The sequence below is a fragment of the Crocodylus siamensis genome, chromosome 2 (genome assembly GCF_052110815.1).
Source record: "Crocodylus siamensis isolate JL-2025a chromosome 2, ASM5211081v1, whole genome shotgun sequence".
Classification (NCBI taxonomy): Eukaryota; Metazoa; Chordata; order Crocodylia; family Crocodylidae; genus Crocodylus; species Crocodylus siamensis.
Window position 1 is genome coordinate 201,912,379 of NC_143396.1, and position 27,416 is coordinate 201,939,794.

The 27,416-nt window shown below is 42.5% G+C and overlaps 1 protein-coding gene across 2 annotated transcripts in view; it reads left to right on the top strand.

Annotated features, from left to right (window-relative positions):
• Nucleotides 1-27,416, top strand: part of LGR4 (leucine rich repeat containing G protein-coupled receptor 4) — a 113,625-nt gene that overhangs the window by 72,019 nt on the left and 14,190 nt on the right. For both annotated transcript variants that reach the window (XM_090032822.1, XM_090032823.1), the window contains 8 exons: nucleotides 18,837-19,052; nucleotides 21,456-21,527; nucleotides 22,167-22,235; nucleotides 22,820-22,891; nucleotides 23,001-23,072; nucleotides 24,524-24,592; nucleotides 25,059-25,130; nucleotides 27,117-27,182. In XM_090032822.1, the coding sequence (XP_089888948.1) occupies nucleotides 18,837-19,052; nucleotides 21,456-21,527; nucleotides 22,167-22,235; nucleotides 22,820-22,891; nucleotides 23,001-23,072; nucleotides 24,524-24,592; nucleotides 25,059-25,130; nucleotides 27,117-27,182 (708 nt within the window). The remainder of the gene's footprint in view (nucleotides 1-18,836; nucleotides 19,053-21,455; nucleotides 21,528-22,166; nucleotides 22,236-22,819; nucleotides 22,892-23,000; nucleotides 23,073-24,523; nucleotides 24,593-25,058; nucleotides 25,131-27,116; nucleotides 27,183-27,416) is intronic.

Genomic DNA, 27,416 nt, shown 5'->3' on the forward strand with positions numbered 1-27,416 from the left:
TTTGCCAATTGCTGTGTCTGTATATGCCTCATTCTAGAATATGCTGAAGTGCAATAACTTATGTAAAATCATGTTTGTGGAGTTAATATGGAGTTGTGGAGTTTCAAATAGAGCACAAATTCTGCTTGAAGTATGGAAAGGATTTTTCTCCCATGATTTTGAGGGGAAGGGGAGGGAAAAGAACTTTCTCAAACCTACCCAGAAGAGAAGTTTATATAGGACGGATGTGATGGGGAAGAAGTAAAGCATTTGGTTGCCCAGTGTGTTGTTCTAAGGTACTTCAGTAATTTAAAAAATTGTATAGAAATGAGCTGCTTTTTGGTCTTTCAGGTTGGGAACACTGGCTGAGACTTTCATGGTGTTTGTTTTAATGGAAAATATCTAAATCTACATCCTGAAAATTGTTATGAGAACCTCAGCCATTTTTCCAGTCACTCAAATATGTACACAGAGGCTTTTAATATTTTGGGGCTTCTGGTATTTTCCCAGGCACCTGGTTAGTTCAGCTCTATCTGGCTAGCTATCACTTTGATGTGAGTGATGGTTTCTGTGTAAAGGTCTGGTTATCCCCTGCTGCAAAGACTGAGGGGAAATGGCAGGGAGCAGTTCAACAATTGCATTTCCTGCTCTATAAGCAGGGTTCTTGGGCACCAAATTTTTGTAATTGCAATCCTATTCGTCATGCCTCTATCATTCCTTTCCCCATTCCAAGAACCTAAGATAAGCTGTGCTTAACAACCTATGGTTAATTAGAGTGTGCCTCTGTGGAGCAGTGGTCTATGATTTGCAGTGTGACAACTCCTGGTACAGCCCAAAATATATCATATTTTCTTGTATATCATGGGTCTGCTGACCAAAATAAGACAAGCATCTTGTTTTTGGAAGGCAGAATGTAGAGCAAAAAAGATTTTCCCAGAGTCATGACCTCGATCTGGCTTTTCCATGGAGAGGCTATGTTGTAAAATTGCTGCCAGCTTCTCTTTCAGCCAAGAAGCTGAGAGCAGGTTAATATTGGAGTCTACCCTGTTCTCCATGCTTGCTGAGAGAAGTTGACAGTCACTGTGAAGCGCAGTGTTTTCATGCTTTTACTCCTATTTTTCTTCCAGCAAAAAAATCAACCTCTCTGCTTAAGATGCACACCCCAATTTTGTAACCCACTTATGCTAGACAGTGGATTTATGGACCAGTGGTTCTCAACCTCTTTAGACTCAAGGAACCCTTGAGCAAAGGCTAACTCTTAGCTTTCACTTGCTTTTTGTGTACAGAAAAATGATAGGTAGGGGTGCACTGATAAAGAATTTTTTAGCTGATAGTGATAGCCAATTCTTAACCAGCGTTATTGGCTGATACCGATCTGATAGCCAACCTGAAGCCTGTCGGCATGGAAAGCAGCGTCCGGCTGGTAAGTGTGTAGGGGGGAAGGGCTGTGGTGGGGAGCAGATTGAGGCCCCCATGGTGCAGGAGGGAGTGGGGCTGGGGCAGGGACAGGTGCTGCCCAGCTGGGAAAGAGTGCAGGATGGGGCCACAGCTGGCTCCCTGGAGGGGAGTGTGGCGTGGAGTGGGGGTATCTCCTGCCGCTGCGCACATCCCCTGAGGAGGCATGGGCAGACTTGTGCATGTGGCAAAGGCAGGCTGCCTGCTGCAGGCTCGGGGCCAGAGGCAGTGCCGGTTTCTTCCTGGTGGGGGGCTGGGCTGGGCTGCACTAGGGGCAGGCAGGGGAGGGGCTTGTGCTGGTGGCACTGTAGGGGGTGGCTACAGGAGGGCTACTGTGGTGAATTTTGGCGTGGCTGTAGCGCACCCCATAGTCCCCCCCCCCCCAACTCTGCTGCCACCTGCCCTGAGTGTAGCCCTGGCCCAGACCCCTTGCCAGGAGGAGGCCAGCTGAGCCCTTGCCCCTGAGCCTGTGGCAGGCAGCCTGCCCTCACCCTGTGCACAAAACTGAGGGACGCATGGCCCCCATGCCTCCCTCAGGAGTGCATGTAGCAGTGGGAGCCACCCCTCCATGCCCTCCGGGGAGCCACTCATGGCTCTGACCCATGCCCAGTCCCAGCTGTGCAGCACCTGCTGCAGGCCCACTCCCTCCTCACTGTGGGGACCTTGATCTGCACCCCCTCCCCATGCCCCTTCACCCCCAGAGACCTACCGGCCGGACACTGCTCTATTTGCCGCTGGGCTGCATTCCTGACTGCATGCATGCATGTTGCAGCTTTGTTCATGCCTGCGGGATTTATCAGTGACATTATTGGCTATACTGGTCAAAAAAAGCCGATTTGCTAATAATGTCAGTTTTTCCCTTTTATCGGTGCCGCTCTGATAGGGTCCTGTATATCAGTGCATCTCTATAATAGAACAATTCTTCCATTACAAAGAACTCAAAGTGGATGCCTATTTGAATTCTCTACATTTATTTTTGTGAATCATTTGAAGTGTTTGAATACACATTGGTTCTAAGCAGTACTCTATGGCACCCCTAAAAGGATCTCGCAGCACCCCAGGTTACACCCCAGGGACCCTGGTTGAGAATCACTGTTTTGGCCCAGAGCAGAATAAAATATTGACCACTGATGCCAAGATATGGTCCATAAACTGCTCCAGATTTTGGAGCTAAGAGTACTACTGATACTATGTACTTCTCTCTGTTCCTTCCCAGCAGCTGTGGTGTATTTGAATGATTTACATAAGAGACTAACTTTTATTATAATGGTGGAGCTACATCTCTTTAAAGGAGAGTGTCCTTGGTTTGTTTACCTGCCTGCTTTATCGGTACAATATCTGCTTTATACAGATGCCATATGCTATGAAAAACACTTCATATAGTAGCACATTGTTGTAATAATGCTCTTTATCAGAAGAAAAAAGCTCTTTTTCTTGGTATTGGTATTTTGCTGGTGTTGCAGAACAGATTATATCACCCAATATTATCACTGTCTAGAAACCATACCTTTGATTTCAGTGAAAATGCTTTTGTCTTTATTGTTATATGGCATCATCTGTCTTCTGATTAAACCTTAGATTGTTTAACTTCTAGTTGATGGTTTTGATAGTAATTTGTGATCAAAAGACAAGGAAAAAGAACCAGGGGAATAAGAGTGAGTGAACAAACAAATTCATTGTCACGTTTTAAATTGGGTAAGTTAATAAAATAAAAGACAGAAAAGTGATGGGGCCATTTTTTTAAAATTTGGCAGTTTCAGATGTTGAAATTGCCACTCAGATATATTATGCTGATTATATGTTTCTTCCTGCCCCTTGGATACCCGATGATCTTGCGAGATCCCTTCCAGCCCTAATGTCTATGAAATCTATGCTATCTTGTCTCTGATGAGGAAACTTATTTTAACTGCATTGTAGACAGAGGAGTGAGAGAGTGGTAAGGAGAATACTGAAAAGACTAAAGAAGAGGAAAGCGTGTTAACAAGACACATTTTGTATTTTCCTTTTTTGGGGGGTTCCAGGTTGAGTTTCTAGGACTTTTAGGAAATTGACCAGTGAAACACTGGGGTTTTAGCATTCAGGCCAGTTTAGCCATCACTTTTCAGCATCCTTTTTTTCTCTAGAGATGGATTCAAATCTGGTTCATTTCTCACTCCATTCCCAAGAGGAAATCTGTCTTAAATACAAAACCACCACAGTTGCTTAGAATTGACATCCACTTGAGACTGAAATTGCAGTTTTGCAGTTTGAAACAGGTGCACTGGAAACTTGTAAGCCATTTTCCCACCTAAACTGTGATGGATCTTAACACATCCAACCACTTTTTTACTACGAAACTTTCCATCTGTAATTCAACAGCAGTAAGCTGGGGTCTGATTCTGCAAAACAGTCTACTCATATGGTTCCCAGTGACTTCATATGCAAATGGCTTGCAGGACTGGACCCATTATCTCTGTATGTCAGAAGGCACAGATACCTCAAGGCGAGGTGTGCTGCTGTATTAATAGAAACTGACCTATTGGAAAGGAATTTTTACTAAAAAATGTATCTAAAGCTCCTCAGCTGGTGTGCTCTTTATCTAAAACAGATAACTTTGCATGATAAATGCTAGAAAATTGCTGTGGCCATATATATAAATAGCTGTAATCTCCATCCAAAACTTACAAGTTTAAACATCACTTAACTGGTTGCCTCTTGGCAGCTTCCCAGTTTGCTGTGAAGCAGGCTTTAGGGGGATTTTTTTCTTGGTGAAGACACAAATTATTTATCCTTAGAACTTCACAATAAATTGCAAACCAAATGGTTATCAATATCAGTATAGCTGTGTAGCCTCTTTTATTGCAGTCAGATACAGGGCGCACGGTAGAACAGTTGCCACACTGTATGCATTAATGACTCCTGTAAACCTACCTTGTTTGAAATAAATAAAATGGATACAGAAGCTGTATAATTCCTTATGTTTGCACGATAGCTGGAAAGTAGCCAGCGTGGTTCTGAATATACAATGGCAACTCTTTTATTTTCTGTTTATGTTGGCTATTTTCCCAGGTGTCTCTTCCTGAAGAAAGTTAGAATATAGTCATTATTTATGAAGTGAGTTTACCAAAATGAAAAACTGCAGTGAATAGAAACCTACTTTTCAACACCTCAGGATACTTTATCTGGAAGGATGTGCTCTTAAATTGCAAGAAGCAGTGATATCTTCCTGCAGAAACAAGGATTCTGCAACTAGGATAGCAAGACAAAATGCACATATTAGATTTCCTCTTCCAAATTCTAGCTGGTGTTTAATTGAGTAGAAATCTGACAAATATGGAGTAATAGCAATGATTCAACTGCTTTTTTTTTTTTGGTTTTTTGGTTTTTTGGTTTTTTAATTACCACAAAGTATTAATAGTGTTTGCAGAAGTGATGAAGTCACATTGCTCTTGTTTTAGATCTGGAAATGGAAGTGGTGAAATTAATTGACCTTGCAATCTCATGTAGTGGATGATCCAGAGACCAAAACTGTCTCTCCTACAGTCAGTACCTTATACCTTGTTCCAGCAGTTCATAAGGACCATGATGGGGCCAGGGAGGGATTTCAGGACCTGCAAAAAGCTATCCTAAGTGGTCTATATTGCCCATCTCTCAACACCCAGTGTAAGAAGCCCACTGGGAGATTAGAAGAATATGGGCTATAATAGATTCTTTAGGGTGTCCTTGGGTTGCTGCTGAAATTAGAACAATTCCTGGAAACTACTCTGATTTTTGATGGAGTTTGTACTGGCTCCCCACTAACCTAAAACCATTTTTACCCATTGTTTTCCTAGAATGGAGGCATAGCAATTTTCAGGACTTCCAGGTCTCTTGACTGCGGTGTAAATCTGACACATGTTAAAACTCTATTTAATTTAATTATTTAAAATAAAATAATCTTTTAGGAAGGAACTTATTTGGTCGAGGTAAATACGGTTGTATTCTACACTGGGAAATGTGAAGTGAAGTAGCTTATTACATCAAGCCAGTTGGAAATAGAACCCAGGTTTGCAGCTTTGCCTTGCAGCTGCTCTGAAGAAACAGACAACACTGTTTCCTATTGATCGATATTTGCATTCTCTGGAGTGGAAAATTGCACTGCCTTTTTTTCAACATTCTGCTTGGAATATTAAAATTCTTTCAGATACCTTAATATTTTCAGAAGAGTATAGTGTGTTTGCCAGATAGCAGCAGCAAAATGGAACCAGTTTGTCTTAAATGTTGAAACACTGCTACCTTGAGCCCCTTCCCAAAATGTTGGGGAAACTAAAAACCTTCCATGAGCCTTGTGACAGGCAAGTATTCCTGATTCATAGGCAGAGTCTATATATAGAACAAAGAAAACTTAAAGGAGAAAAACGAGCACAACACTAATTATTTAATTGCATCAATTTATCCATCTTGTAGTTTTATAGAAAGAATATGATATGTCCACTCATGCCCTAGTACAACTGCCCACAGTTGTCTTCAGCAGCAGAACCCGACTGGCAAGCGCAAATGTTCTTTACATACTCTACTCTCCCCCCAAATCCTTTGCTGCACTCTGCTTATAGCTGGTTTTTAGAGTTGGCCGAGTCCCAGCATTCATGAGTGCACTTGAACAGGCCCATATCTGGTGCTGCATGGCTAGGGCTGAGCTTCTTTCTAACCTCTTATGATACCACTGCCACTGTGAATGACCCATTTTAAGGGATCACCACCTAGTGCAATCATGTTGACTTCAGCTGTGTGCATGCTAGTAAAAGAGGGACCCCTTACTGGATTTTCACTTAGCACTGTAACTTTTTGTGAAGAGCCATTTCTGGCATGCACTGCAATACCATCTTCAGTTCTTCTCTCACTGGAGATTCAGGTCTCCTGGTTCCTTATCCAACTTTAGTGATAACATCTCCAGCAGCACTGACTAGGCAGGCACTTTATCTAATTCCCAATCAATATTCATGTAGCACCCCTTTCCCAATTTAATGAATAGGAATTTAGTGTCCAAATTCATTAGTTATTTTTTAAATCTCAGGCAGCAGCTGTTGTGTATAAAAGAAAGTTGTGTGTTGTACTGGTGACTGCAGTTCAGAATCTACGCAGCTGTAATGCACGTATGTAATTATAATATTCTGCAATAATCACTTAAAGCATCTCAGCGTGTGCAGTTTGATAAAGGATTTTGCTGATTACCTTTAAAGCATTTACAAATTGTTAGTTAAGACTAGAAAGAAAATCAACTACATATTCGTAGATCATTTGAAAATGTTGCTGTCATTTCCTGTCTTCAAGTAAAAGATTTGGCCACCTTTACTCCTATTGGATATTACATTATTTCAGGTTGCACCAATAACTCATGATGTAATATAGCAGCTTAAAGTGAGACAGAATATGCCTCCCAAAAGCTCTTTAACAAGACCTCTGTCTCTGGTCTTCTGCTTGTTCCTGTAGCGACAATGATGAAATTCTGACATGGCAATCAGTCCTACAGCAATTTGACAAAGTTGAATCGGAGGCTTATGACTTCATTTGGCAGGTTCAAGCAGCAGGAAGAGGGTGGATAGAAAAGTTTTAAGTGTTTAAATATTCAACATAATAGCAGGGGAAGCCCATCACAAAATGATTTCCTATTGTGGGTTTTAATTATGAAGGGTAGATTTGTTTGCCTTTAAAATATTTGGTAAATTAAAGAATTCACCTTAATTATGATCTCTTGATGCCAGATTTTCTCAAACACATGTGCATACTGCCAAGGGCCAGTTCTATACTACAAACTTTTGCCAACATAGTTTGGATCTCAGACTGAGGGCCTGGATACAGTGTGCTTAAGGGAAGTTTAGACCAGTGAAAACAAGGAACAGATGCAACTTATAGCCCTATATTGCTGTAATTTACTGCTGAAACAATCCAGCCTTGTTAATTGGCTTGGTTATGTCATGCAGGTATTCCAAGTAGTTTTGGTATATGCAGGTATTCCAAGTAGTTTTTTGCTCAGTGCTAACAGGCTGTTGTCAGCTCTCCTGCCACCTAGTGACAAGGCATTGTAATAGTACTTATTACTGTAGTAACTGGACACCTCTGTACAACACTGAGTGCATCTACATGTGCACTTTACTGCGGAGTAGACTAATTAGCTCTTCAGTAAAGTGTCATAGTCTCTACACGTGCATGGGTATTAGGGTGCAGTAAACTCATTAATTTTGCTGTAAGATAGCACTATCTTACAGCAGAATACTGTACTGCACCAAAACACATGCACCTGGTCAGCCCAGCCAACAGGGGCCTGCTCTGCCCCAGCACAAATTGCTGCTGTCTCAGGCACACATATAGATGCTGCCTCCAGGAGCAGTTGGCTCAAGCTTAAACTGGGCAGGAGTTTATTGCGTTGCATTAATTGCACATGAAGATTTACCCACTGATAAGTTGAACCTGTTTTAACACTGCATGTGTGCATGCACGCTCACGCACACACATGAGTAAAGGAGTCTCTTGTTATACTTATTCATGTTTTTAAAATTTCCATTTTATTAATTGCACTTTATTTTTATTTTTTGGAATAATTCAGGATCAAAGACTCTTTTAAATACAGTGTTACTTACAGTAGTGTCTCTAGGGATAATCTGACTTGATGAATTTAAGAAATGCATGGATAAATACCAAAAATTGTATTTAAAGGTAGAAGGTATCACTGTATCCCATGAAGCTCTTTCTCTTACTCTTTTCTCTTGCTGTTTACTTTCTTTCTCTTTCTGTCATGAACTAGCTAACTGGGATTTCTTTTCTTCACTTCTTTAAAGTTCTTCCTTGCTTCCTGTTTCTTTTCTATTATATTAATTGTAGAGTTGTGATGAAACCCGGCCAGAAAGGGAATGAATTCACATAAATTTCCTTTTACTTTTAAGCTACCAAATGAAATGTTGGCTTAGAGACCTGGTATTTTGCTTCTCCATTGTCATGGTTGTTAAACATTTTTCGAGGGTGCTTGTGAGCATGAGCAAAAGTATGCCAAAGCGGGGGTAGGGGAGAGATCTTTACAGCTGCAGTGTTGGGATGGGGGGGGGGGGGGGTTGTGTTTTGGGTTTTTTTTTTCTAATCGCATTGCCTCACAAACTTGTTATTACATATGGCAAATATGTTGGATACGTTCAGAAGCCATTCTTGTTGAAGAGTAACTGAGATGGTGCATGCCTTTTGTTTGTTTGTTTGGTTGGTTTTTTTGTTTTGTTTTAAGTTTCAGCAATCCTTTCAAATTTTGTACCTTATTCACTTCTACTTAGGCTGGCTTGGGGAAATGCATACTACACTTTTTTTAAAGTAAGAGTCAGAGGGAGTGATTGCAACAGAATCTTTACCGTGGCTGTGGAAAAAAGATGATTAGCCCACCTTACCCTTCAAGAGTGGTCACTCTGGCTGCTTGTTTATAGTTCCAACTACAAGGTATCTGAGTAAAAGATTAACATAGAGCATATCTCCATCCTGTAGGGATAATTTGCAGCAAGTGTTTAAAGTTTAAGATGTTTAAACAGAGATTATACTTACAGGGAAAATGTGCTTTCAAACTCCAAACTGTTCACAGGATTACTTTATTGCACGCCTCCTTATTTGTTGAGAGCTTGTATGAAGAAAATCCATATACTTAAGTCCTTTAGTGCTAAAGATTAGAGTGAGCAACTGCTCAGTTTGAGCAATGCACTTCTGAAGTCATTAGAACTGTCGTAGAATTTTAAAAAGTGCTTCTTGTTAACATGGTTGATTTAGCCATCCTACATTATAAAAGAATTTCCATTGTATCCAGACTTATCAGTACTTCAGTCTAAAATCTAAAATCTACTCTCAAGTTATTTGAGTGATTTCCTTGTGGTTTTTGAAGTAGCACTTAAAAGAGCAAAGTTCATTACCGACTGCCGTTGACCAAAAGTGGTTTGACATAAGTGTACAGTCAGTAGTGATTACTTTCTATTAATATCAACATTTAACTTTTGCTATTGGTATAATGCTATTACATTTCCAAAACCATGTAGCCTGAATAATGTGCTTGAAACCATGATCTGGAAAGGAAAACAGTAGCCCCTTGACATCTTAGTCCTCAACACCTTTGTCATAATCTTTCCTGTGCCAGGAAAATAACAGCAGCAAAATGAGCCTGAGATGGGGCTTGACCACTCGTGGATATATTTATAGTTCCTGGTATCAAGATAATTGTTTACAATATTTACCTGTCATCTAACATGCCTGGGTGCATTTTGTTGGGGTATGTGTGTCTAGTCAGTCCGTGAAGATCTGCAGAAATTGCTGACTAGCCAGTGATGATCTGGCTTTATTAGAGTGGGCTGTGTAATTCATTGATTGTCCTTAAGACATAAGATTGCTGCCAGACTCCTACCACAGATTCGAGGGGAAACCACATCTGTGGAAGAAAACTTGCCTTTTTTTTCTCCCTGCTATGCTTCCTACCCTCCCTTCCCAATTCTATCACTCCTTCTCTCACAGGTCCTTGATTGTGAGCTACCATCCTGCATCCTTTTGTGCATCCTTTTGTTCATGATGTAGTCCTCCCTCCTGATTTATATCACCCATGCTTGAACTGGGATGTGAGCACGACTCGGGAGAGGTCTTAGTTTCAGAGATTAAAGATTCTTCCATTATCTATGCTCAGTTTCTTGTTCATGTCCAAGAAAAAAGGAAAGGAATACGCTGGAAAAGTAGCCTCAAATGGGGCAAGGTGTATTGGTCATGGGCTGGTACAGGACATGCCTTAATAGGCCTATGTTAAGGCACTGCTGATTAGATTAAAACCCATAGTGATCTAGCTATGAGTCGCTGTTTAGATTAGACATGCCTTTTTTTTTCCTAGAAGACTCTATAATCATCAGGGATCCAGGTTTTCAGTTTCACACAGAAAAACAGAAAACCACGGATTTTACCTTTTAGCAAAGAGACCCGTGGATTTTCTGCTTTTGCAAAGAGCTTTGCAGGCAGGCAGATTTCCAGCCTGCAAGAGCTGACTGCAAAAAGGGCAGAAAACCGAGAACCCTGCCCAGATGGGGAGGGAGAAAGGGGCCTGAGGCTCTTAATTAGCCAAGGCTTGGCTCGGACTCGCATATCTTCCTGGAGCCTGTGAGGTAATTGGGGCTTGCAGGGGGCTAGGAGGTTCTGGGTCAAAGCTGGGGGGCAACAGCAGAACTGGGTGGGAAGCTGGCTGGGGGCTGAGGGAGTGGGGAGCTATTAGAGAAAGACATGGAGTGGCTGCCAACCTGGCAGTAAATATGTGGACCGCAAGCTGTGTGGTATCAGCCCGAACGGATACCACACTTCCATGTGCGGCTTCCCTGAATGGTTGATAGCGCGCTACTCTGGTCCACACACCGCCAGCTGAGTGGGCAATCCTGTGGGAAGCTGGCTGAGGGAGCTGGGGAGGTGTTGGAGAAAGCTGCACATGGAATGCCTGCCCGGCTGGCAGCGCATGCACCTGGAGTGGCACGCTATTGGCCTTTCAGGGAAGCTACACATGGCACGTACCCTCTCTACTCCTGCCCCCCACACAGATCAGAGGGGTGCAGAACCCCCTTGCGCCTGAGAATGTGCACTGCCACTGGGAGCCAGCCCCCACCCCTGTTCAAACCTGCAGCAGGTAGGGAGCTGGCTCCATGCTCCTGCTGCTGCAACAGCCACTGCCTTCTGTTGGAGGCAGGTAACTGTGGACTTCGGTCCCTGGCACCTGGGGGCCCTCTCTGGCAGGATTGGGAGGGCAGGGGCTGTGGGTGGGGGGCAAGGGGCATGAGCAGGGCTGGGGTGCTGTGGGGAGGGTGAGGGGCACCAGTAGGGTTGGTGAGCTGTTGTGGGGGGAGTGAGAGGCACGAGCAGGACTGTGGGGGGACCTTTAATTATTTAATCATGAATTTTGGGGTTTTTATCAGAGAATTTGTGTTGTTTTTTTAATTGGGGAAAACCAGGATCCCTGATAATTAGCCTTAGGGTGCTCTGCTTCGTATTAAGCTCCCATATTTTGGAGACCTACACCATTTATCACTTTACTTAATGTTTTTAACTTACATTTTTCCCCTGAAATTGTTTGCATTTTCCATGACTAGTGCATCCCTCATTTCATTTTCTGTGAGACTTTCAGTGAGAATTTTCATGAACAATTTAAACTTGTTTGATTCAAATTACTAATTTGGCATTCCAATTGCAGGCAGTTCTTGGACTTGCCACACCATTGGTTCCTGGAAACCATATCTTAAGTCAAAATGGAAACCATGTCTTAAGTCAAAACATAACTCGGAACCAATTTTTGCATAGGAAACAATGTTATAAATGGGGGATTGGTTCTTAAACCAAGGACCGGTACCCTATTTCCACCAAAAGTTATCCAGAATTTTTATACTCAATTACAGATGAGTAATATAGCTACATTAATGTATTTATATTGTAAATAGCAATCATATTTATTGGGAAGGACTTCTTTGAGGTGACTTTGCTGGACTTTTTGAAGGGCTCTTGGCTGGAGTCTTCTCAGGAATATTGGCTGCAGGTTTGTCTGGAGCCTTGTCTGCTTTTCTTAAAGAAAGTGTCCAAGGAAGTTTGGACAGATGTTCTCTTCTTTTGCTTGTCAGTTTCTCTGTAGCAGCTGTACACGTTGGATATGCCCCTATTCACTGATGCACTGTGTTCAATGTCGGGGTCATGTTCCTCAAACTGGGACATGACAGCTTCCAAATGTTGAAATGCCTGAGCCAACACTTTTGTCAAGACATTACAAGAAGGACTCTCTTCAATAGTGGGTACATCTTCTTCCTCTGCCACTTTTTGCTGTTCATCATAAAAATTCCTAGCCTTTTCCTGAATGATGCCTAAAGTCACGGGAGCACAGGGTTTTTATCTCCTGTGGCCACCCATATCCCCCGGAATGCAGCCAAATGATTAACAGCCCATAGCCCTTGGAGTGAAGCCACGGCTTATCCAGCTGCTTTCCCCGCTGCTCCCCCTGCAGGGAGGCCGGCAGTGCCCGGCTGCATTCCAGGGGATATGGGTAGCCACAGAAGTTGCAGCTCATCCAGCTGCTCCCCTCACGGCAAGGCAGACAGTGCTGATCTATGCTCTGGCGATGCTGTGAGCAGGGGCTGTGGACAGTCATGGGAGAACTTGCAGCTTGTCTGGCTGCTTCCCTGCTTCTTCACCCGTGGCAAGGTGGAAGGTGCTGGGAACAGGGGCTCTGCCCTGCTGCTGCTTGTCCAGCCGGGGTGTGGAGCGGAGGTGCTGCGCTGCCTCGGACAAGCGGTGTGCAGCAGTGGAGCCAGTTCAGTTTCCCCATGCCTCCCAGACAAGCTATGGTTTTGCTGTGCCCTGGCGAGCAGTGGCAGAGCATGGCAGGGGTGTGTGCCCTGGATCTGCTTGGGGCAGTGTGGGTCAGGGTTGCTGTGGGTGGGCGGTGGGGGCTATAGGGGATTTTAAGGTAGCTGCAGCTCCCCCACAGCCCCCGCCCTGCACAGACCCAGGGGCACATGCCCCCACCATGCCCTGCAGCTGCCACTGCTTTACAAGTGAAATGGGCCTTTGAGGAGGCGCAGGGAGTCTGGAGCAGCTCTGCTGCTGCACACTGCTTGTCTGAGGCAGCACAGTGCCTCCACCCTGCGCTTTCCCATCCCAGCTGAACAACTGGCGGCAGGGCAGAGCCCTCTCTCCCAGCATCTTCCGCCCAGAGTGAGCCATGCCTGCATCAGGCACACCCCTGCCCTGGCTGGGCAAGCAGTGGCAGGGTAGAGCCCCCACTCCCAGCACCTTCTGCCTGACTTGCAGCTCTGGCCCTGGCTGCCCCACACAGATGTGGGGCACATGCTCCCCCCATACCCTCCCAGCTCTGCGGTGCACAGCAGCAGGAGTTCCTCCATCCCTTACCCGCACCCCCCCACCCTGGCTGTGCAGCTCTTGCCTCAGTCCCAGCCCCAACTGCAATCCCTCCCTCACTGCAGAGGCATCGATCTGCCTCCCCATGCCTCTTCCCCCCCACTTTTCCCCCTCCCCACCCACAACATACTTACCAGCTGGACACAGCTGAGTCCAGCGTCGTAAAGGCAAAACCTGTGTTGGAATGTCGAAACAGGGTGTCAATTTAAAAATGTTGTAAGTGCTGTTTGACGTAACTTGGAAAGTCGTAAGTCGAGGACTGCTTGTATATGCTTTTTATTTAAATGTTACTACCTTGGACTGATTAAAAATAATTCATAACCACAATGGCTACTCTCTGCTTTGAAGAGAGTTTGAAATGCTGCTAGTTTAGGAGGAGGGTTTGGTATTAACTCCATAGTTTCATAGAGTCAATTTGGTTAGTTGTAAACCATAAACGTGCTTGTGTTTTTAGCATTAAAATCTAGTTTTAATGTCATGTTTGTATGAAAACTACAGGACACCTGGATTTTCTCTCATTCTGTCTTTCCTTCTCCAACTTGCACAGTTTGAGCTTATGTGGAAATAGAACCTGACAGATAATAAAATGAAAGATGACAGCTCAGCAAATATAGTCTGAATTTATAGACTGAAATTTAAAATAGGACTCTAGCAAGCAAATGCCCTATAGGGGAAGTTAGAATTGGAGTAACTTCTGAAATATTAAAGAATTAAAATATATGCTGCAAGCTGTAATTTAAAGAACATGAAATCTCATCTTTAGCGCTTTAATGGACATAAAGAATAATCTTTGTGAAGCTGCAGTCTATACAGTGAGGAAGTCTGATCCCATTGCACTAGCTTGTGTTAGCAAACCTTTTCTTATTCCACCTTCAAAATGGCTATTGTTTTTAGTAATAATGTTCTATGAAAGTTACCAAACATTTAATTTTAGTTTTCAATTTGCTCTTTAAAATATATTGTATTTTTGTTTCAAGGATTACAGCATAGAAGTGCAGATCTCCCTCAAAATATATATATGCATGGTAAAGCATGGCTATAATGCAACTGTTCAATGTAGAAATATATTTATATCTATATTTATATCTGTATGGATAGAAATATATCTCCACATTGAACGGTTGTATTATAGCTGTGCTTTACTGTGCCAAAATAATGGAGGCAACAGTTAGTCATCTGAAGAAAAGCAATAAGTTTAGACAGAACCAGGGCACACAAGGTCCCAGAGCCCCAGGGAAAAATAGTGCAGCTATTCAAATCTACTCCAGTACTGAATGCTACAAAACGACGGGCGTGTACAAAATTTGGATCCGTTTTTGTGTAACCGTAAAAATAGCCAGACTCATTCTTTTGATATCATTTTGCAAGTTGTTAAGGTCCTAAAGCATGATCTTTTCTCCTAATACTATAAAATGTGAATTTCACTGAGGACTCTGGGTGTAAGCCTTGCATTTCTTATATAGAAGTAGTGGTTTCAGCTTCTGGAACCCTGAAAAAACTCTAGGCCAGGACAATTGCAATCTTAAAGTCATTTTGTAACAAGTTGGCAAAGAGTAATCAAACAAAGCATTTTAATATTTTTTGCATTGGCTTCATGATCTTATATTAATAGTTAATATCATTAACAGGGTTGTAATATCAGGATACTGCAGTGTGCTTATTTTTCTTATTTCCTGTTTCTTCAAAACAGAATTTCTACACCATTCTTCTATCAGAGAAAGATGAGGGAGTTTTTCTTCCATTCAGATTAAGGGCTGCAAGAGCTTATCAGAACCATTGAATATAAGAAAGGTCTTGTTGGACTTACTCAAAGAATAAAAAACAGCCTATTACTGTTTTAGAATTAGTAAAATACTTAAAAGGAAACAATTTAGAGTTCAGGCTTTCTCCCTTTCAGAGTTCAGGTTATAAGCCTTGCAGGAGTTTCAAAACAGTGTTTTAGCCAGTTTTGATGTATGGAACTTCTCATAGTGAATTAAGGATAACATGTCTCCTCTTTTATTCTACATTTCTTTGCTCGACACTTTTGTGACTCCTTTCTTTTCTGATCCTTTAATTGTGGAGTGACAGAGCCTATTATGTACTGATATATTTGCATAGATACAGCCAGTTACATTTTAAAATATAAACCTATATTTAGGAAAGTGCATGCTGAAAGTCAGATGCCTCAGCCGCAAAAACTGAGCTGTACACCTATGGTTAATCACAGGACCGAGAGTATCATATGTCTCAGAGTATGTTGATTTGCAAAAAAAAGAATGAGGATATTTGTGGAAGGAATGATTTGGAAAATGATTCTTTTGATCTTCAGGGAGGTGTGTGAATTTAGGATGGGGAGAGAAAGACAGGTAATTTCTAGGGGGTGTTTTGGGTTTGTTTGTTTTTTAAATCTAAGGGAGCCTTGGGCCCTTTTTATCACCAGACATTTAATTTCTCTGAAATGTTCCAGTCTCAACACAAGCTAAAAGTATTCACAAATGAGGGTATACTCATCTGTCAGGCCATGCTAGTGTATGAATTCACTCTTTGATGTATTTGATGCTAGTGTATGAATTAACTCCTATAGCTTTAGAATTAATGACGCCTTGTTCGTCTTAGAACAGTGTTATATTTTTACTTTAAAAGTCTCGGTTTCTTATAGCTAAGTGTTTTTTACTTAATTTGCGGCATTCTCATTTATTAAATGGGAATTCAGCTTCTTGTAGTTCTTTCCTACTCATTTTACATTCACGCTGTTTTCAACACTAAAACCCCCTCACTAGAAAAGAATGAGAGTTTGGGTTTATATTGAAGGAGAACAGTCAAAAGAACTTTCTAGGCAGGGGTGGATTCAGGGCACCCCACCCTTTCAGTTGACCACACTGGGGACTTTTTTTAAGTCTGTGAAGCAAGTAAGAGTCCTTCCCTTCCTTTCTGGCATTTGTACATGCATATGTGCCACAGTGCAGGGCACTTTTAAAAGTGCCCCGTGCTGTGGTGCGTGCATTTGTATATATGGCAAAATATAGTGCTGATAAAATGGCAACAGTGTGCTTTTGAACTAAAACACACATTGAAGGGTTTTTAGTTGAGAAGCGTACCAACACCTTTTTCTGCACTCTGACATGCATTTTGCTGTTTATACAATGCATGGGACACAGCACCAGAAATCCAACAGGCTGAATTTTTGGTGCATTGAAGCAGAGAAAGGTACGTATATAAATGTCCACCTATCCTCTCCTCCTCACTCCTCCACTGCTGCTGTCTCTGGCTACCTTGAAGATGGGGATGAGGGGGGAGCTCTAGAACAGGGGTCGGCAAAATGCAGCTTGCCAAGCCATTCTATCTGGCCCATGGGGCCCCTAATATTTTTCTGCCCCTGGCTGCCTGTCACGCAGTCTGGCTGATGGCTTGCCAAAACTCAGTAAGTGGCCCTCCACCCAAAATAATTGCCTGCCCCTGCTCTAGAGCCAGACTAGAGGAGCAGCAAATGGGTTCTTCCTCTCTGCCCTGTCCTCCAGTGTTTTCTGCCAGCCTGGGGACAGGCACTGGGCTGGAGCAACAGGGGCAACTGCCCCAGGCACCAAATGGGGGCATGGGGAGAGGGGCAGAAGAAAACAGCTTTTGTTGCTCTCCTCGTGTGTGGTAGCCACCCCAGGTGCCTAGCTGTTTCATTATGCTGCAGGTGTGCAGGGAAGGGTACCCACCTGCTGCCCCTTGTCTCCGGGTAAGCCTGGCTCCATGTGCAACCCAGCTGGAGCAGAGCTAAAATGGCTCTGCCTCCCCCCCACCCTTCTCCTAGGTCAGCTGGGGACAGTAGCGGCAGCAGAGGGGGAGGGACATGCTGTTCAGTATGGAGTGAAAAGGAGAGAAGATGCTTACCTGCTTGAGGGACTTAAGAAGAGTCCCCACTGCTGCTCCTGTAAGGCCTTCTGCCTGCCCACGTGGGTTGGAGGGGGGCTGTGAGCAGAGTGCAGCTGTCCCTGTTGCACAGGTTGCTGTTCCTGCAGCCCTCCCCCCACCCCTTGCAAAATTCTGGATATACCCGTGCCTCTAGGCATGCTGGGTGGGGTCCTGTCAGGGCACACAGCTTTAGCTTCACTCTGTTCCCTTTGAACTGAACAGCTCTTGTTGACTCCAGTGGATGAAGAGCTAGACCCGTACTGAGGACTTCTGAAAATCCCACCTTCTAAATAGGCTGTAATTATTCACACATGATTAAACTAAAGAAAAAATGGATTGCGCTAGCTAGAGGGTTATACTAGGAATTCTGTGCGTTAGAAACATAATGAATGCTTTATACATGTAAGAAGCCTTATCTTTGAACCTACACCTCACTGATTCATTGCATAATGAGCATACAAGTAGTGACACAGTATTAAAGTACAATTTCCTTAAAGTGAATGTAACCTTTGTGTATAAAAGGGCAAAACAGGATGGTTAGGAGCATTTTGTGCAGGAAAAGAATGAGAGTTCTGTTCACTTTGCACAATCTACCACTATCATTGGATATGAATAGTACTGTATTTGCCAGTATTTTTATAGGAAAGATTTTTTTAGTTTGATTCTGCTGGCAATACCTGCATCTTCTATATGGAGTGCTGTGGATCTGGAGGCTGAAAGTAATGTCAGACATTTAGTCTCCTCTGTTTTCCAGGTGTGAAGACCTCCTTTTAAATTCCCTGAAAGCTAGTGATTTGTGAAACCTGGTAGGGGAGGTGAGTTGGTAATTGAAGCAGAACTAATTGTTAACAAGTACTTTGCCATACTTCTTGAAAGACAGATGAGTCATTTTCCACATGCATAAGTACTACTAATATTTATGATAGGAGTTTAATATGGGGAAACTATGTGATGGCAAAGTTAATCCTAAGCAATACTTAATGCTGATAATGTTAAACAGATAATTTTTTTGAAGTCTGCTGGAAAGGATTGACTGCCAGAACAAAAGAAGTCTCTGAAATTGGTTTATGATATAATCTTTTATTTGTGAACATGATTCATGGCTCTGATGGGAAGATCAAGAACATTTTTAATACTCTTATTCTCTGAGATCTGTCACTCCAAAGAGGTACAGTAATAATGCGTGTAAAAGTATCCAGTACTATTGATGATACAGCTATGGATACAATCTCAGATAGCTGGAATAATGTTCCTGTCATATGCAATATTGATTAAAACCTGCTTTCAAAACTTGCTCCGGTGAATGTATAGCTGGTAGTGGAGCCTCCTATAGAATTGTTGTAATTGAATGTTTAATTATAATTTTAGGAATAGTTTCATTTTGTTTAAAAATGGATGGGAAAAGAATGGAAAGAATAATTTTTACTTGTTGCTTTGTTTATTTGAAGCAAGCAAATGTTCCAGCCTACTTCATGGCCTCACAAGGCCATGTTGAATTCTTCAAGTAAAACTTATTTGAGTTTTTAAAAATGTTTTATAAATGCCCAGTTTTTAATCCATACTTTTACTTAATGGAGGCACGTAAACTTATTGTATCAATTACTTTTGTTTTCCTGCAGGCGTTTAGATGCTAATCATATTACCACAGTCCCAGAAGACAGTTTTGAGGGGCTAGTGCAGCTACGTCATCTATGGTTGGATGACAACAGCTTGACAGAAGTGCCCATTCGTCCACTCAGCAATCTCCCGTCTCTGCAAGCGTTAACTCTGGCCCTCAACAAAATAATGCACATCCCTGACTTTGCATTTACAAACCTTTCAAGTCTGGTTGTTCTGTGAGTAGCTTTTCATTTCCCAGTTTAGTTTGATGCTCCTAAGACGTGAATTTGATTTAGCTAAGATTGCAACTAGAAGTATGTTCTCTTTTGTTTCAGTTCAGATGACTAATAATAGTTTGTATCCCTGAAACATTGCAGGCTGGTAAAATTAACATCCAAACTAGAAAACTTGCTACAGAAAGTCATAAGGACCCTAGCTTGGAGATGGCTTGATTTTTTTTTTTTTTTTTTTTTGTATGGTATAATCACTTGAACTAATTCTGAAAAGTTGACAATTACAGGAAGGCATCAGAGGTGTTAGAGATGGACATACTTGCTGCCTATAGATGTGCCAGGAGGCTGCTCCATTGTGCTGTAATTACAACACATTGGAGCAGACTTGATTAATCAGGTTGTCTGGAGCGTGCTAATTGGCGTACTCCAGCCAGCCTCTGCGTCTTGTGCATCAGCATCCCTGCACTTCAAAATGCCAGTGGGGTCGCTTTAACTAAATCTTGTTCAACAACCTTTAGTTGAAGTGTCCCCACCACCATTTTGAAACATGGGGATGCTGATACACGAAACACTGCAGTACTTTAATTAGAGCAGCTCTCAGTGTGGGCAGAGCTGCTGCAGATGTGCACGGCGAGCGGCACTGGCATAGGTGGGGCTTGGGGGGGTTATAACCACCCCCCTGAGATCCAGTGCTGCTGCTCACCCTGTGCAGTCTGCGGCAGCTCTGCCTGCCCTGCTCCTGCCAGCAGTGCAATACCCCCACCAGGAAGAGGCTTACACTCCCAGGACAACATCACGGAGGCTGCTACCCCATCAGGGTCCCTCCTCTCTCACCACTTCAGTGGCAGGGACGTGGCCAGAAGTCAGCCGGCATGACCCCCCTAGACGAAGGGGGCAGGGAGGGGGTTTAATTCCTCCTCCCTCCGGCAACTGGCAGAGGGGGCTTATTCCACCACTTGCCCTGTACAGGGATGGATTGGTGAAGGCAGTGGTTAGGTCTAGCAGACCTTAGCTGCATTCCCCCAGGGGCAAAGGGGAAATAAACCCCCTCCCTGGTCCCTTTGCCTCAGGGGCCATGCCAGCCATGTCTCTGCCCCTGCAGCAGCAATGGGGCAGCACCAGGCAGACCTCAGCTCAGGTCTGTGCTGGCAGGACAGGGAGGAGGGAATTAACCCTCCTCCCTAGCCAGTTCACTTGAGGTTACTGCCGGGGCTGGCCATGCCCCCTGCCGCTCCATTGGTGATGTGGGGGGAAATGCCTGATGGCCTGCTGTACTCTGGCCAGGCAGACCCCAGCTGGGGTCCTGGGCAGAGAGGAGGGGCTAGGATAAACCCCCTTTTTGCCCCCCTTGTCTCGGGGAGCCATGCTGGGCAGTGCCTGGTCACACCCCCACTCATGCCCTGCAGCAGCAGGGGTGGGGGGACCCTGACATAAGCTGCTGTGCCCCAGCCAAGCAGACCCCAGCAGGGGTCCATGCTATTGGGACAGGGGATGGAAGGGGAATTAGATCCCCATCTCCATTCGCTTCACTTTAAACCCCCATCTCCATTCACTGCTGCCAAGGCTACTCGCGCCCCTGCCGCTGGAGCAGCGAGTGGAGAAAGGCCTGGCAGGGGCTGCTGGCTAGGGAGCAGAGGGGCGGGGCCAGCCCTGCTCCACTAGAGCAGAGAGCACAGCCAAGCCCAGGGCTGCAGAGCATAGTGAGATGCTGGGGGACTCTGGTTTAACTTAAACCAGGAAGGAGGTTAGGACAGAAGTTCCCTAAACTGGTTTGACCTTAGTCAGTTAAGTCTGATTCTGCATTTAACCAAGTTTATCTTAAACTGGTTTTGGCCATTTTGAAACTGGTTTATATACACTGAACTTGCATTCTGTTCCAGGTTTAAACCAGTATCTAATCACTTAAACTGGTTTGTGTGTAATGTCCTGTCCCTAGACTTGGAGTTCTCAAGAAATTGTCAAAAGTGCCAACACATTTTTAAGGGTTCAAACCACCAACATTTTTTCCAGTATACCTTGTTCCAATACCAGACTAAAGCAGCTTTTGTTTAGTTGTAAGGCAAGGGTGCCACCAGTGGCATAGGCAGCGTTTGTTGGGTATGTGATGGATGGGGGAAGGGACAGGTAGCAGGGCAGCAGAGTGGGGCAGAAAGCAAAGGAGCAAATTGGGCAGGGAGCACAGGGCTGGAACAAAGCAGAGCGGCATACTGGGTAGGGGAAGGGTATTGGGGTGGCACTTAGGGAGGGTAGTGGCACACCTGCCAAAAAGTTGGCTGTCACAGTTTTAAGACATGCACTTGTGTACAGTATAGTGGGAAGTTTTTGGAAACCATTGTTTTAATATTGAATATATTAATTTTGTAATGTACAAAACTCTTTAAATACTCATTTTGTTGACTCCTTTAGGCATCTTCATAACAATAAAATAAAAACGATAGGAAAACACTGTTTTGATGGATTAGACAACCTAGAAACATTGTAAGTATGCTTTTTATTTGGATTGTATTGTATAAAGTTAATCGAGGTGGGGAGAAGGACTGAGAAGAGAAAGTGTTTGTCATCAAAGTGTTTTTTATGAAGATGCCTGTACTAAAGTCCCACACTTCCTTGCTACTTGCTTTATGAATCTCTAGTGAACAGTATTTCATTAACAAGTACTTTGGTATGTTTAAAGGGAATGCAAAAAATAGAATGAAATCCTAGCCTCCTTGACGTTAGTGGCAACTCTCATTTGCAAGGGGGTTCGAGAGGTAGTGGAGCACTGTACTCTGAAACAGAGCTGTCCAACTTCCAAGTAGCCAAGGACTGCATACCCTGCTGCAGTGTTCAGTGAGGGCTGCATGCTGAGTGGACTTTACCAAGTGGTCCGTGGGCCTCCAGGCCATGCAGATGCCACTGCCACCAGAATTCTCCTCCCACCTTCCTGCCATCACTGCACAGCATGCCCATACAATGGCTAAAGTGCGTAGCTTTGTTGTATGGATATGTCAGGCAGCTTAACATGAGTTCACTGTGTGGCTGAACCTACTACCTAAACACATAAAGCCTGTCTTAACTGAAGTATATCTGTGTAAAATAAAAAAATATTTCCTAATGTTGTCCTGCTGTATCTTTCAGGGATTTAAATTATAACAACATGGTAGAGTTCCCTGAAGCTATCAAAGCACTTCCAAGCCTAAAGGAATTGTGAGTATTACTGTAACTTTCTTTCACCTATTTTTCTTATTCTTTCCCCAAAAAAGGCAATAAAACCTACTGGGTTTGGGAATATCTTGCCTATCTCATTATCCAGTAATCTAAAATGGATTAAGTTTTATACTAAAAAAAAAAAAAGTGCTCCCATTACAGGAAAGCATAAATAGGAACTAGGGAGAGAGCCTGTTGAAAATGATTTTAGTGTGCCAGGATTAAACAATTTATTCAGGGTAGCCATTAACATAGATCTTAATTATCAGCTACTTTTGGCCTCCATAAGCAAAAATAAGTATTCGTTTTTTTTTCTTTTTTCTTAAAAGCATGTATGCTCAGATTTAGACAAAATAGCTTTCTTCCTGAAACTATTTATATTTTAACTGAAATGCTATAGGCAAAGATCTGATCCTTCAAACTTAGTCATGTATTAGGTCCTTATTTATTTCAGTGCAACTGTTTTCTTACAGGGTCAGACTTACAAGTTTGAGTTGTATAAGCAGAAAGAAAATGACAAGTGACTGAATTTAATGCTGATATATCTTAAGTTTTTGGTTTTCTCTTTGCTAATTGCTTTTTAGAGGATTTCACAGTAATTACATTTCCATAATCCCTGATGGTGCATTTGTGGGAAACCCCTTGCTTAGAACGATGTAAGTATTTTTTTATATGTGTGTGTGTGTGCGTGTATTTCTTAATCTAATTATCAGACAGTGGTTGTGTGAACTACTAGAATACTGAAACCTGTCTTTAATTCCCCAGACATTTGTATGATAATCCTTTGTCCTTTGTGGGGAACTCAGCATTTCAGAATTTATCAGATCTGCATTCTTTGTAAGTACTGTCTTAATTTATACAAGAATACTGAATGTGAAATAGTATGGCTGTGGCCCTAATAATTGACATGGCTGATTGGCTCTTATTTTATTTTATGTAGAATTTTTACCTTCAGCTGGTTGTAATGGATTTGAAATTCTGTGGATTTTTTTTTAAATGTCCAATGGCTAAGGAGACTCCAGTAAGCAGGCAATATAAAGTTGTTATCCCAATTAAATTTCGTAAAACAACTAATCTGAAGTCAAGTGCCCAGACTCTTACTCAGGCAAACTTCTACTGGGTCGAGTGACGCCTATATGTTTTTGAATATGGTTGCGTGTTAGGGGTACATTTGTAGGGAAGTATACAGGCTAAACACAAGAGTCTGGGAGTTTTGAGTGAATAATGACTAAGAGAAAACAATAAGGCCTTCAGGATTTGAGCTACAGTCAAGAGTCAAAAGATTTTATATCATATTCAGAATGTATCTATATCCTTGTGGTACTTGCAGAAGGGAAGATCCCACTTGGATGCTGTTCCCAGCCTCTCCTAATCAAATATTAAAATATGGCATCATATAAACAAAGGATGATACAGTCTTCCTGGTGGCATTATTTGTTCAGGAGAAAGGTATTTTATGCTCTGCTAGGCTGTATTAGCTACAAATGTGAATGTTAGGCAGTGAAGGAGCTCCTGCTTTCTCATCACTGCTTTTTTAGTTTTTACAAAGGGAACTACTTTACCTCATTTTAATATCTATTCAAACTTAAGCACTGGGCTAATTTATTGAAATGGAACAGTTCTGAGAGAGAGAACTTAGTGCCATCTGCAGAAAATTTGTGTGCTAGCAGTGTTTTGAATTCTGAGCCTGTTTAGCAGAATGACAGATGCACTGAGCTCACAAACCTCAAACTTTGGTACCAGTTTATTAAACAGAATTGAACTTTCAGGTGATTTCAGAAAGTCCCTTTTATCTTGTATACTAGTGAATTGCCTGTCAAGAATGACAGCGGGGGGTGAGTGGGAAGAAGCCTGCTAACCCTAACCTCCCCTGCCCGGTGCCACTGCCGCCTCCCAGGAGCAGGAGTGGGGATGCTTGCCCTTCCATTCCCCTCTATCAGCACCCTTTGTTGCCACTGCCTCCAGGGGACAGGGCTGGGGTAGGGGACGCTGCTAGCCTTGGCCTCCCCCCCCCCACTCCATCCCCTCCATTCCACTGTCCCCACCGCAGTGCTGCCACCTCCTGTCCATAACTCTGTTGGAGCACTCAGATTGGTTGTTTCAGTAACCAATCCGAGTGCTCCAAGAGCTTTACGGACAGACGGATTGAGCCCTTTTATTATATTAGAATAAGCAAAATTAGTTGAGCCTGCCTCAAACTTTCTAATGAAAACTTATCGTTCATAACAGGATTGCATTTTTTTTTTTAGCTTTCATAATATACAGTTAATATTTCTGGGGTTTTTTAGGGTCATTCGGGGTGCCAGCATGGTACAGTGGTTTCCAAATTTGACAGGAACCATTAATCTGGAGAGCTTGTAAGTATCTTGTATAAAACTCTGCTAATAAATTAGTTTCTTGTTCTGTTTCCTTGGGGTGGGGGGAGAAACTTAATCTTAGAACTTCCAGTGGTAGAAGCATAGTTTAGCAAATAGTCCTAGAAGCAAGAACATCTGGTTCTATCCCTGCCTATCTATTAACTAATGATATGGCCTTAATTATTGTAACAGCTGAATGTTTCACAGTGTTTAAAGTAATTATCCTCAAAATATTCTTGTCAGGAGAGGGGATAATATTGCCTTGTAATATGAGGCCCAGGGAGCTGGATGACCTGCCCAGAATTGTACAGAACATTTGTGGGTGGAGCTGAAAGATTGAACCTAGATCTCCTGGCTCTAAGCATCCAAACCATTGTAATAACCTTCCTTTCTAACTGAAAGGGTATTCTCTGTTGTGTTCTATAAACTATGTAAATATTCACACATCTATTTCCTTCTTATACAGGACCCTTACAGGCACCAAGATAAGCAGTATTCCTGTTAATCTTTGCCAAGAGCAAAAGCTGTTACGAACTCTGTAAGTAAACATTTCTCCAGTTTTAATTGCCAATAAAACATAAGTTGATAAAGAAATGTGCTACTTGTTTTAAAAAATGAGTTTGTGTGAATCTGTCGAGTTTAGTAGGCCTCAAAATTGTCTGAATATATGAATCCTCTTTTGCTCAGCTGGTGTTGTGGCAAAGTGTTATGTTGATGGACAAGATCCTGTGGTGCATTTATTGAAAGGATTGTTTTTTCTGCACCTGTTGTACTGGAACTATAAGTTGTTCTGGACATAGAATTTCATAGAAGTTTTGAAAGCTAAAAAGTAACTGCATTTCCAGCACTCCTATCTACTGTGGTAGTCACTGGAGGATGGAAGACATGAGACCAATGGGAAATACAGATGGGTTCAGGGAAGAAAATAGTAACTTGCAGACAAAAGAGAGAGACTAGAGAAGGTAAGAGTAAATGGTTGAGAGAGAGAGGGAAAATTTAGAAAATAAAAACATTCAGGGAAGACCGAGAGTATGGGGAATATTTTATTAGGCAACCGTTGATCCTCTGGATCGTGGTGTGTGCCTAAGAGGTCTAATCAGGTGCCTTATGAATCGGCTTCTGACTGACGAGCCCAATTCAAGTGTGACACAGTTTGTTACCAGTTTCAGAGATCCATGCGTTGTCTGAGTTAGAGTCCAAATTTTATTTTAAGTTTTATTTTATTTTTTTAGGGTAGGAAAAAAAAAAAAAGAGTACAGAATTGTACACTTTCTGTTGACATTTTGCTTTTTCATGATGTGTTAGCAGTGGTTTAGCAGTTTGAACCCATTTTCTTGCTGCCTTGTCCACCAGAAAATTCTGAAAGCTTTCTGAGATTTGGGTGGGCAGAGAACAGCACGTTCTACCAAGATCAGAATTATCTTTGTGTTCCAACTGAAAATTTTGTTGCTCTGGAAAACCTGGCTGATAAGCACTTTCCTTCCCGAATGCTCCAAATTAAGAGGAATTAAACAGTGGTTATATTTCAGACTGCCTGAACTATTGGGCTGTTTGCAGGTATCTCTGTGTGGATTTATTTATGGTAGAGGTAGGACTGATGATAATGCCCCGACATAAATCATCTAACACTTTCCATGATAAAACTCCAACTTCAGTTCAGAATTTTGCCAAACTATTTGTTTAGGCCAATTTTTTTTCATGGTTGTTGTGTGTGTGTGTGTCTCTCTCTCTCTCTCTTTCTGGTAAGTTTGAGTGAAATCTCTTTGGCTGGTTCAGAAAGTAAGGAGAATAAAAAATAATGTTTCTTTTGACAGTGTTACATGAACAGAGCGTTTCTTTTATGTAAGGCACTGAGCTACTGTTCAGGGATCTAGGGGCATTTGTACACATGCTTGCGCTGCAGTGCTGGGTGCTTTTAAAAGGGCCCGGCGTTGTAGTGTATGCAGTTGTATAAGTGGCGAAATGCATGTCAGCATGCAGAAAATGACAGCTGTACGATTTGAACTAAGGGTATTTTAGTTCAAAAGCGCACTGCTGCGATTTTTGTGCACTGACATGCATTTTACCGCTTATACAACTGAACACGATGCAGCACAGTGCGTGTCGGCTTGCACGCAGAGCAGACTCAGTTAATCAAGTCTGCTCTGACCCATTGAATCTCCAGCACATCATAGGATGGAAATGTATGTGTATAAATGCCCTAGGCAAGTAACCATATTCTGATATCCGCTAATTGTTGAGTACTTTGAATTTGAGGCCTAATGTTGTTTTTCATGGGGTTCCCCCCCCCCCCCCCGTCTCATGTATAACCAATCTGTATAATGGAACCAGTTAAGGTTACAGCAAGGACTGTAGCTGTTAATCGTCCATGCATGTGTTTTAAAAAATCCTCCATTTTCCTATAGAACTGTTGATGCAGGAGAGTTTGTCTCCTGATCTCTCTTTACTTGATGGTTGCAGCAATTAACATTTGAAGTAGAACACAGTTAATACAACCACATTGTTCCCATTTTCCATTTTCAAGGGACTTGTCTTACAATAATATAAAGGAGATTGCGAATTTTAAGGGCTGCAGTTCTTTGGAAGAAATGTAAGTAGACACGTTTGATTTTATTTATGTATTCCTTTATAAATAACTACTGCTAAGTGTACCTAATTCAGATCTTCCAATAATTGGGTCTTTTGCTTAATGTTTGATAATGAGAACAATTTATAGATTTATGCTGGCCAGAAGGGAATATTGTGATCATTATGTCTGAATTGTATATTGCTAGAATTGTATGTAAGCTAGAAAACTTCACCCCATCAAATTTACCTCAGAGCC